General features: G+C 44.3%; 1 protein-coding gene across 1 annotated transcript in view; it reads right to left on the bottom strand.

The window, feature by feature from the left end:
• The window catches only part of map1aa (microtubule-associated protein 1Aa), a 72,415-nt gene that overhangs the window by 4,299 nt on the left and 55,856 nt on the right, over positions 1 to 12,260 (bottom strand). Inside the window, exons 3-5 of the mRNA XM_023292904.3 lie at positions 9,187 to 9,269; positions 7,061 to 7,201; positions 67 to 6,958 (exon numbers count right to left, since the gene is read on the bottom strand). Coding sequence (XP_023148672.3) covers positions 67 to 6,958; positions 7,061 to 7,201; positions 9,187 to 9,269 — 7,116 coding nt within the window. The remainder of the gene's footprint in view (positions 1 to 66; positions 6,959 to 7,060; positions 7,202 to 9,186; positions 9,270 to 12,260) is intronic.

Raw genomic sequence — 12,260 nt, forward strand, 5'->3', positions numbered from 1 at the left:
CATAAACAGTTGTCTTACAAAATGTCTTTAGTGAGATCAAACAGTTAATTTCATCCATATCCTCACCTGAACTGCTCTTGACGCCATTAGTCAGCCCTTTGCCAGGGTTGTAGCTTGATCTGGAGAGGTCATCATCTTTGGAGCCTTGTCCATCTGACAAACGAGACATACGTGAGCTCTTGTCTGCATCCTTCTTCTTCAGTGAGGCACTGCGAGGCGATGGCATCTGTTTGACAGGCATTGGAGACTTCTTGCGCCTTGCTGGGGATGCTGATTTGGTTTTACTCGAAGCTTTCTTTAAGCCCTTGGCTTTTGGCTCTTTCTTGAGAGAGCCATTATTCAAAGAGTCAGGATCCACCATGCAGACATCTGGGCGTGGGGCATGAGGGTAAGGGTCCATGAGGGGAGCAGGAGGAGGGTCGTGGCTCCTCCTGGAGGCAGAGTGATGGCTGCCTCCTCCCACAGCTGATTTATCAATGGGCATGTAGTCTGCATCCTCATCTGAGTCCATGTTGCCTTCGCCAGTGGCTGAAGGGTATTCCTCAGTACCTGGGGGCAAATCTGAATCTGACTGAGAGGCTAGAGACTCACTGACGGAGGTCGGCGGAGTGTCCTCTGTGGCCAGACCCAGACCTGCCGACATCCCACCAGCCTGGTGTAGTGAGCTGCTGTCCCTGCTGTGGGACTGGTGATGATGGGGCTGTTTGTGAGCCCTTCTCTTGACCGAGAGGTCGTGTTCATCACCCTCCTGCGACTGATCACTCCTGCGGCCTTGTTCATCATCATCCTCGTCGCTGGACAGCTGCCGTGTGCAGGGATTGATAAAGGAAGGCGAGAGGTCCTCTTTGCGCTGCCTGAACTCAGAGGATGAATATCCAGGAGAGGTGCGGCTGGTGTAGGAAGAGGTGGCTCCCATGGGTGCATCCTGATCACTGTCATCGTCATCATCATCCTGCCCTCCTCGGCTGCACTCCTCAGCGTAGAATGGTGAGCGGAACGGCTGGTCGGTTGAAGAGAGTGAAAGTGGGCGGGCGGGGTGCTCTGGCTCCATCTCACATTCCTCTTCAAACTCATCATCATGACGGTAATGAGGAGGGGAGTCTCCAGGCACCATGCCCATCTGAGGCTTTGGGATTTCCCATTCGTAAGAACTCCTGACATGACCGGTTGCTCCCTCTCTGGACTCTACCTCGGCTGGGCCTGATGCTGCACCACCACTGGCTGCTGCTCCAGCAGGGAGGGTGGCAGCTGCTCCAACCTCTGTGGGGCCATTTGCTGTGTCTGGCTTGCTGGCCTGGAGAGGTGTGGGCATGTAGGTGCCCAGAACATCTGGAAGAGCTCCAGCTGTCTTTTCACTGACAGGTGGAGCAGCAGGCTTGTCAGAGAATGACAGACTGCCAGCCAGGCCACCAGAAGGAGACCTCCGGGTCATCTCACGCATGTAAGCCTCTTCATCCTCCTCTTCACTGCTGTCAGTCTCCTCAAAGTAGTGTTTGCCTTCTATGTCTGGTCGAGGTGAGGAGGTGACACCAAACAGAGCAGCACTGGCTGCCTCTTTGTCCTTGGAGAAGTCTGAGAGTTGAGAAAATGGCCCTGCTGAGGCCCCATAGCCAGCAGCTGTGTCCAGCTTGGTCCCTTCAGGCCACTCAGGCTTATAGAAGCATTCGGACTGAGGGCCCTTGTCTATAACTCCACCTAATGAAGCTGTATGCTCCTTCTTGTCTTCAGCAGTGGATGAGAGTGAGGGGAACATTTTGACTTCTTCAAATGGGCTGAGGGGTGAGAAGCGAGCTAAACTGGAAGTAGACTCAGCCGTGGTTGTAGCTGTGATTTGTTTCTCAGAAACTTCCAAGTAGTCGTCTTTGGCGCCAGCTGAGCTTGAGAAGGGAGAATCCATAACAAGGGAGTGTTCATCTTTAAAGGAGGAGTACTCGAAGAGAGGCTCGGCAGAGGCAGGTGTTTCTAGCTCCTCACCGAACTGACGGCTGGTGGAGAGGGATCCTGAGGTGGAGGAGGAGTAGCTGTAGGCTGAAGAGGAGGAGTAACCGGGGCCAGCGGTGGTTGTGTACTGGAAGCTTGTGTCCAGTGATTTCTTACTAAGAAGGTCTGGTGTCATCTGTTTCTCAAAGTCAGGATCAGCTCTGTCATTCTGGTAATAACTGTCCTCTGTTGATTTCAAAGTGAAATCTTCTCGTCCTTTGTCTGTGGTCTGACTCGATAAGAACGACTCTTTCTCGCCGCCTCTATACGAGTATTCAAACCCTGAAGAGTAACCAGAGAATCCTGTAGCCCCTAAATCCATTGCCTTTCCACTGAAGGACGAGGATTCAGTCTTGGTGTCATCTTCAGCCTTTGTTGGTGATATAGGGCTGCTTTCTTTTACACCCGGCTTTCCTTGACTGTTGTACCCATATCCGGCCATAGATACCATAAACTCAGGCCTATTTGAGCCAAACATCTCAGTTATTGGACTTTTTACCTCCTTCTCAGACTTCTCTTTGGCCCCTTTTTCCGTATCAGAATCAACAGCACCCTCCTCCTCCTCCTCCTCCTCATCTTCTTCATCATCTTCTTCCTCCTCATCGTCATCAAGAACTTCATCATCATCATAGTCCTCCTCGTCCCTTGCTGTTAGTTTTCGCATATCGATCTCCAGACACGCTCCTTTCTCGCTGTAGCCTGTGGCAGCAGGTTTGTCGAATGCCGTCATCAAGGAGTATGACGGAGGCTTTGCACTTTCAGTCGGGCTTTTAAAAGTGTCCTTTTCTGATGATAAAGAAGTGGTTGAGGCTTCAGGTCTGTCAGCCACTGAAGGGAATCGACTGCCATCGCTGAATTCAATTGTCTCCTTTGGCTTGACATCTTTGTCAAATGGAGACAAAGCTGAGGAGCTCTTGGAGTCCAGCCATGATGAGGTCGACGACTCTTTTTCGAAAGCAACAGTGACTGGTGAGGGTGGTTCGTGTTTCTGCAAATCTTCACCTTTCACTTCAGTCTTTAATGTGTCTTTGTCCACCTTCTCTATGGACTCCTGATGATATGAATCAGAGTCCATCGAGCTTGTTTTGGTATCATAAACATCGCCATAGGAGAATGTTTTGCCATGCACATAAGGCGTGTCCTGTCTTATATATACAGCCTTTTCTTTGCCCTGCTTCTCTGGAAAATCATACAAACTGAAGTGAACACTCTTCTCAGGCTCTTTTACAGTAATATCTGTTTTCTCTGTGTGATCATCTTTAAAGTCAACTTTTCCTTGACCAGTCGTGAAGGGCTTGGGCCCAACCGCACTTGGGAAATCATCATCTTTTTCATCTTCCTCATGTTCCTCATCAGAGAACATTACTTGGGGTTTTGGTTTCTCCTCTGTGCTAAAGGACACTGCTGTCTTTTCTGAGCTCTTTACTTCTGTTTCTATCTTTGCAGCAGACTTTTTCTCAAAGGTGAAGTCATCATCCAAGAAGCAACCTTCCTTTGCTTCCATGAGTTTAGCCTTAACAGTAGGCTGTAGATCCTTTTTGGCATAGTAGTCATCCTCATTGTCTTCCTCGGATTCTTCAGAAGCTTCAAGTGCTGTCTTGTCACCTGGCAGGCCGATAAAGGAAGTGTTGTCGGAGATGGTGACTGATTTCTCACTTTTCTGGAGGTCAGCTTTCACATTGCTCACTGTCTCATCTTTGTCTTCTGTCTTGAAGGGTTTATCTTCAGTCGGTGAATAGCCACTGCTTGTTGGCACAGATTGCGTTGGTGAGGCCAGTTTCATAGTGCTGTCATCTGGACTCAGGCATCTTTCCTCACTCTCCTGCCTGGAGTGGGACTCTAATCCAGGAGAGAAAGATGGAGGCGGTGAAACAGGCTTTGTTTCAGTCTTAAATCCATCTGTACTGAGGAGAGTCTGGTTGTCTTTGAAAGCCGGTGTGGTGGAGAAAGGACTTGAAGAAAAAGTGGCAGATGGGGATTTCTCCTTCTCCTGGAGCATCACGGAGGTGGCGTGTTCATAGCCCTCTTGCAATTTACCCAGAGGGATGTCAACATTTGGGGTCTGGTCCTCATCCTCATCATCCTCATCATCTTCTTCTTCAGGAGCCGCTTTGATCTTTGCATTACCATCCAGCTCAGCAATGTTAGGCTGGTACTCATCGGAGGAAGGAGACTTGAAGCACTTGTCATCTTCTAGAGAGGAGGTGGGTGAGATGGTTCCAGCTGAGTGGAGATAGTCCTTCCCCTGGGCGACCTCTGGACGTGAAGGGACATTGTTGATGGTGTCCAGCATTAGAGAGTTCCTCCCAACATCCTCAGTTTGAGGCGCAGTCACCGAGGCAATCGACTGGTCTTCAGCTACAGATGTTGCAAACGATGACAGCTTATCGTAGTCTGTGATAGATGTTGCCGAGGAGATATGCTCCTCTTCTGCAAGAGGAGCGGCAATGATGGCAGGGTAAGGTGCAAGCTCAGGCTCATGACCTCCTGTGAAGGCTTTGGGCTTGACATCTGCAACATCTGTGGCGCTTTTCATCTCTTTGATACCATGCATGGAGTCAAAGGTCCCAGGGACATCAGGGACAGAAATGTCATAGGAGCCCACGTCATAGCGCAGTTGTGGGATCCTGTCCTCTGTTTCCTCATGGATCTCCTCATCAGAGATTGTTTGTTCGGTCTCGGAGTAACCAGGGATGGTCTCATCTTGGATGAAGGAGAATTGCTCCGAAGCGGCAGAAGCTGCAAAAGCTTGTCCAGACAGGGCTGTGACTGGCTTTTGCTCAGTGGGCTTTGTGTCCCACTCCTTCCCACTTTTTTTGACCTCCTCCGTTTTGTATTTTAGAACCTCATCATCTTCTGTCCCTTCAAGTTCAGCCTTTTCAATCACGTCACCCTCCTCTTCTGAGCTGTCACTCTTTTTTGATCTGTCTTTTACAGAGTATTTGTCATGTTTCTCCATTTTCTCCTCTTCATACTTCTTATCAAAACCATCACTTGCATCTTTCTTTAGAGTAGCTGCAACCTGTTCTGATGCACCCGTGTCTTTATTGTTTTCTTCCGGTTTGACAGGAGATTTAGGTGAAGCAGACTTTACCTCAGTGGCGGGCAATGTGGCTTTCTCATCAGGGAAGACTAAGGCGGAAACTTTAGTATCTGCAAACACTGAGTGCCCAGACATCACATCATTCTGTATTGGCTCAGTCTTATTTTTGGATAGCTCCTCTTGTTTTAGAGCCTCAAAGTCTTCGGTGAGGTCTTCAGGGGAGGACACGATGGACCTGTCAGCCAGAGCTGCTGCTGCAACCTCCTCAGGGATGTTCTTTGGAACTGGCTTTTTCTCATTTGCTTCCTCTTTAACTGCTTTATTTTTGTCTGTCTTGGGTTTAGCCTGAGTCTTGGCCTTGTGCAGAGTTTTCCTCACCTCAGGGGTGAGCGGCTTCAGGTCAGGTTTGGTGATTTTTCTCAGCTCAGGTTTACTTGGGTCCTTCTTTTTGTCCTCCTTGGCTTTACTTTCTTTTTTCTCCTCTTTTCTTATATTCTCATCTTTCTTTACTTTTTCTTTCTTAATTTCTTTTTTCTCTTTGTCTTTCTTTTCATCCATCTTGGCAGCTTTCTCTTTAGCAGATTTTTCTTTGGGTATTTTCTTCTTCTCTTTCTTGTCTGCTCCGGGGGCCACCTCACTGTTCTTCTGTTGCTTGGTGGCTTTTAGACTCTCACTTTTGAGCTTCTTCTCTTCTTTCTTTTCTGCTTTATTCTCTTTAGTGGTGTCACTTTTTGACTCGTCCTCTTGCCCACTGGTTTCCTTCTTAGTGGTTTTAGCGTGTGGTTTGGGTGAAGACTTGAGGCTCTCTTTACTGTCAGTTCTTGATCTTATTTTAGTTTGTTTGATGATAGGAGGAAGTGCCCCAGATGATATGTCTTTCTGAGTAGCCACTGGGTATCGCAGGAAGTCCAGGTGTTTCAGTTTCTCAAGCCCCTCAAAGATTTTATTCTGCGGTGCATTTCCTGGGAAAAGCACCCGGACGATCTTTTCTGTAGGACGATGTGGAATCCAAACAATGAGAGCAGTAACTGATGTCAGGTAGGGGACAGATATTTCTCCTTCTTTTCCATTTGGCATCATTATCCCAGTCTTGGCTTTGCTGTTCCCAGCCCATTTTTGCATTAGAAACTGCATCTCTTTGCTTTCTTTCACAGGGTTTAAGACATACATGTCTAACTTTCCCACACCGAGTTTGTGGAACAGCGTGATGGGCTCAATGGTGTTGCTGACTACCCTGTGAAGAGGCTCTGGTGTGATGCCAAGCTTGTTGAGGTACTGCAGTGTCAGAGATGCTTCTTCAATGCTTCGCTTTACCTTCAGTGTGGACTCGGGCATCCTCAGCTTCTCTGGGACATTGAAGAACACAATCCCAAGTTCAGGGGAGATGAGGTTCTTCATCCAGTCACCATTGCTGCTGGAACCAGATCCTTGGTTACGTTCTTCGTCCTGCTCAGCAATCTTCCTCTGGAACAACCCATTGATTCCTGGGAGGTTGTCTGCCCCGATATGGGTGAGCAGAACAGAGTCGATCCTGTCCAGGTGGCGAACCAGCTTCCAAAAGCAGGACTTGCGGTCAGACCCTCCATCCACCAGGATGTTGAATCCGTTGACGGCGAACAGAGCAGAGTCCCCCCTACCTCCAGGGAAGATGTAGCAGCAGGGTTTGGACAGCTTCAGAAACCCACCGGAGGTCGGCGGCTCCAGGAGGTCAAAGGGTGACGGCACATCCACTGTCTCCGAGACGTACTCTGTGAACTCCGTGACTCCGTCCATGTCGGAAAGGTGAGGTTCGGGGTTCAGACGGTATTCCAAAAGATTTTGTAGCGGCTGCTGCTCCTGGCTTTGGCCCAGGGAGCTCCAGCCCCCGTCTCCCTGACAGGAAACAGTAAGCTTGGACGGCTGCTGTGAAGAGGCCCTGGACAGGACTTCAATCACCTAAAACACAAGAACAGGAAAGAACAACCTTAAATAAATGTGCTTATCAAATCTGTCTAAACAGAGCTAGAAGTTTTTAGTTTGAAAGCTCGCTCCACTTACTTGAGGGTTGGAGACAATATCGGAGAAGTGTTGCCAGGTGAAGGCTCCACCTTGCAGTAGGATGTCGCCTCCCTGTTCAGAGCTTTGACCGCTCAGTATCAGCAATTTATTTGCAGCGGAGTCAGTGATGAGAGAGCGAGTCTGTGCAGAGGACAGAATGATCACAACTGCTGACAGAATAATAAACCTTTGTTAACATCAAAACAATTACAGTCACATGGCTCTGTACTGGGAAGGTGATGGCCAAATGCAAACAAAGATAGTTAACGGTCTGCATAGTATTGACCTATTTTTCCTTATTAATTTCAGAGCTATTGAGTTTTATTGGTGTTAAATTTCTTCCGTTTGATTTCAACGAGGCAACATTGAGTCACTAAGTGAGAAATAAATGGCAAGCTGAAGAAAACAGACACTCCAGCACCATGAGTGTGAGACAAAAGGTCAAATTTTCAGTATGAACTACTCATCCTGCACACCAAATATAAATGCAGCTGTCTAAAATTACTCTTACTGTCTGTCAGTTTGTGTCCTAAAGCAATCATTGTTGCTCTGTACCCAAAATAGGCTGTTTGAAAATGTCTCTTCTATTTTTACCCAGCAGAGGAGACAAAGAAATACAAGATTTGTTTATTTTGGATAAATGTTTTTGAAAATCCTGATTTAGTCACTGAGTAGCTGTAGCGGCTGTAGCATTAAGAATAAATATTAAATGGAGAATAAATGCACAGAGCAATGTGTTTTCAGGCAATTTCTGGGAACAGGTGCATGTTTTTGTGTTTAACCATTTAAGTCTGTATCGCATACTGTAAAAAATGAAACGTTTTTAAAAAGTTTTCAACTGCAGTTATTTTAAACAACTTACTATTATTGTACAGATTTTCGTGTTTTGTTAAATTACAGATCGTAGCTGGTGAAATCACAGAAAAATAATGTAGTTTTACAAATGGTTAATTCGACCTAGTACAACGTTTTACCGTAATATTACACTCTTTTATTTACTGTGTTTGAATGAGCAAAAATATAATGATCTTACAGATATTTGTCATTGTTTGAAAAAAATATAAGATAGACTGAAAAATGGTAAATATTTGTTAAACTGTTGTACAGCTTTCCCTGTTGTGTGTTGTGATTACAGATGATGTCGAGTAAAGTTACAGAAAAAAGTATTAATTTACATGTTAAACATAAGCAAACAGGGCAAAACTGTAAATAATGTCACCATCAAAAATTTGCATTTTTACAAATGGTAATTATGATTTTTTATGTTTAAAAAATGACACTCTTTTCTACTGTATTTTAAATCAGGAAAAAACATTATATGAACAAAAATATGTATATTGGGCATTGAATAATGGTAAATGTTTTGTTCAATCATTTATTTTATAGATTTTCCCTGTTTTAGTAAATTACAGAAAATATCAAGTAAAGTAGAAGAAGGAAAAAATAATGATTTACACATTGACTGTAGAAGAAAGAAACCAAGACTGTTCATAATGTCCACAAAAAAAGTCTGTATTTTTATAAATGGTTATTTGTGACAATTGTGAAACCTATACTGTTTTACTGATTGTAAATCTGCAAAAATTCAGATTCAGAAAACTTTATTTGTCCCCAGGGGGCAATTAAAAAGGCACGTAGAGCAGGCAGTGCAACAGTGGTGTAATATTTTAACAAATAGGAATAAATATATATACATGTCTATAGCAAGTAATATGGGAATACAAATTTAAAAAAGAGAGAAATCAGACAAAAAATGTCTTTATTTTATAGATATCTGCTGTCACTTTCCTGTTTAAAAAAAAAACAAAGAAAAACCCCCCATTATCTTCATGGCACTCTTGCTGCCAGATTGTACCTATTTTTTATGCATTTTTGTTTTGTTTTTTTACAGTGCACAGCGAGGCTTCAGGCGAGAGTGACGACGTGTTCTCATATTAATCAAAGGAGTGCTGATCACTACCAGCAGAGACGTGGATCTCCCACTGTGGACGAATGATGAAGTGCCGTGTTCCTTATAAATGAAACTGAGTCCAGCTCAGACTGAACGCTCTGGCCTCAGACTCATCCGACATGTTTTCATCACCACCCTGCGGCTGATTTGTCTGCGCCGTCCGGATGTGACTCACCTCTGAAGCAGCGGTTTCCTCTGACGGGTTCACCAACACCACTGTCTCCAGGACATCACTCTGATACTGGAGGATTCGCTGGCCTGCAGGAAACACAAGAAAACAAGCTTATAGCTACCAAAAGGTCAGTTAACAGAGAGATTAATGGATACACAACACTAATGAAAAACAGTCACTGGTGGGACGCAGGGCATTTTTCTGGTTCATAATGAGAGACTAGTCATGACTGTAAGCATGATTAGTCCACACGCAGCAAATGCAGTCAGCCCATGTGACCTTTTTTGACAGAAATCTTATTCTTGCTATTTCTGACCATTTGATAGACAAAAGGAATCACAATATCCCTCACAGTGGAGAAACAACATGTAAACATGGTGAAAACACAAAGCCAACTAGTTGTCTATGGGTCCATGAAAATCTGTACTGTTCCTGCTGAATGATTTAACACATCTGCACAGAGCTTCCATTTGTTATGTATAAAACGCTGGAGGTATGAATCTGGTGAAAACACTCAGTCTTGGTGTAGACTGTATATTTCACCCATGTCATGTCTTCCAGCACAAAAAAACACACCATAGTGACATGTTAACCTAAAGGAAACAAATATACATACTAATGTAGGCATGTGTATTACCAAGTCCGTGTTTCTTTTCATTCTATTTTATCCTTATTATCTTACTCGCGCTACATGTATTTATATTTATATTCATTCCTATTTGTTTATTTTATGTAACTTTATCTTAATTTCTTTTTTTAAAATTGCATCACTGTTGAACTGTCTGCTCTAGGTGCCTCTTAATTGCCGCCTAGAGACAAATAAAATCTTTCTGAATCTGAAATACAGTAATATACTACACTAAAAGAAAATACAAGGGGCAAAAATGTGCAAATGAAGCACAATGTGCAAACAAATATGTACAAATAAATGACTAAAACTCTAAAAAAAAACAGTGTATAAGCATGTAAACATGGGCAAGCAGTAAGCAGCACTGCAAGAAAAAGACTGTTGGCACCATTTTCTTGCACTATTTTTTAAAATATTTAGATTATATAGTATATTTCAATTTGCTGTTCTTCAAAATTACATATTGTTGCTCCCCTATTCCTCATAGTCCTGTTTATTCCACTGTAACAGTAACCAGTAGTTCATCTGTACCATTTATTGGTGGAAACTGCAGGCTTTAGTTGCAGTTTGGCACAGTGGTGCTTTAACCATCCGAATCCCAAAACGTGCATGATATCTTAATTAAATCGCCAAAATTACACATTTATCAGAGACAGAAACTGTAAAAGCAGAGAGATTCGTTCAGACTTGAGCTTATCATGTGAGACACATCAGGAAAAACACCCAAATCTGAGCTTGAGATCTTGATATCAAATCAAAATCACTTAATTCTACAGGTGTTTTTGCCAAAAATAAGCCTGTCCACAACAGATTCTGTTAAAAACACAACATAATCTGGGCTCCTCTGCAAATTAGAGGCCATAACTAACTAAACAGATATGTGACAACCATGCAGAGGCTTTGCAGCTGAACTGCAGCCAGTGTTTACACAAAGCAGAGAGCAAAATATAGCATACTGGATCAATAACATAAATGCAGCATGGATCAAAAATGGTAAACAGAGGAGCAAGTTGTTGGAAGATACAATGTGCATGGTGAAACATCTTTGTAGAGTTGATGTGCAGAGTAGAGCTTGTAAAAATGTAAATAGTAAAGCATCTACAGCATGGGGAGTCACTATTTCCCTCTTTATATGGCATTCTAAGTCTGTCACACTGAACAGAAGACATGTTTGAGTTCTCTCTACTTCTACCCATGGCATCTGTAGAGGTACAGGACTTCATATCGCAGTGAAAAATGAGACCCCTGACACCGCTTGCTGACATTATCACAAAGCAATCTTAGTTTTGCATGATGGCATTTATAGCCCAGCTGAGGCTGATGGGAAAGTAATTATTTCTGCTGGATCATAAACCTGAAGACATTCTGAGCCGATGATGGAGCTGGATGAAGAGTTTGGATCACTAAAGTTGTAAGAGGATCCAATCCAATATAAGATGGAATATTTCAGTCCAGACCCAACTCTTGCTGCACTACGCCTCATACAGATTAATTTCCTGATAATACATCTTCATGTCTTCCAGCATTTGTCTCAAAAATAACCCAGAACGTATGTCAGAGCATCGTGAGCCCCGCCCAGCCTCCCGTTCTGCTCACTAGACTTCTCATCTCTCCACGTCCACTAACTGAAGCCCCCATGACGAGCTTAAGCCTGCTCTTATCATATACAATAATGCACAAAAAAATAAAGAAATCTGAAGCCATGAGCCTGATTGGCTGTTGCTATGGGGACGCCTCGCCGGCTGCTGCTGCTAGCCGAGTTACACTGACCCAGTCTTGGCTGAGGGAGACGCATTGCAGCATTTCTGCGGGAGGGAGGGAGGGAGGGAGGGAGGGAGGGGAGGCTGCATGAGAGCGGCATCCAGGCAGCATCGCATCGTACAGGGAGGCAGAGGGCCGAAGCAGCAGCAGCTTTATGAGCATGCACGAATCTATATTTAGCATGAAAGATGTTGCTTCTCCACCTTTAGGAATGTGAAGCAGCTGACACGGGCCATTTATCGCTGCTGACGGAGCACAGAAGGGGTGAAAAAATGAGTTAATACTCAGGGGTTGAATGTCAGGTCGGCGAATCTGTCATAAACAATTTGCAGATACAGGGTGCACCTTTGCAGTGATGCAGTTTTAGCAGGAAATCTGTGCAAACCAACAAATGCAAACCAACAGCTTGTTCGGTGATTAAACACCCTGAAGTCCAGGTTTTTTTTCACTCTGGAACAGGTTAACAAGCTGCATTTGCTCAGCTGCTGATCTAACCAGTAGAGAGGAACCACGGCAAAGGACTTTATTTACTGCGTGCAGCATGAACACTGTATTTTTAATGAATAAACAAGAGCTGGCGGAATAAAGGGACACAATATTAAACTTTTTATGTGGTTTTTGGTTGGACATTTCCCCCTTTTTTCACCTCTGTGTCCAAAAAATCCATTTTCTTCTCACCCAATCAAAG

Source organism: Amphiprion ocellaris, chromosome 1, assembly GCF_022539595.1.
Source record: "Amphiprion ocellaris isolate individual 3 ecotype Okinawa chromosome 1, ASM2253959v1, whole genome shotgun sequence".
NCBI classification, from domain to species: domain Eukaryota; kingdom Metazoa; phylum Chordata; class Actinopteri; family Pomacentridae; genus Amphiprion; species Amphiprion ocellaris.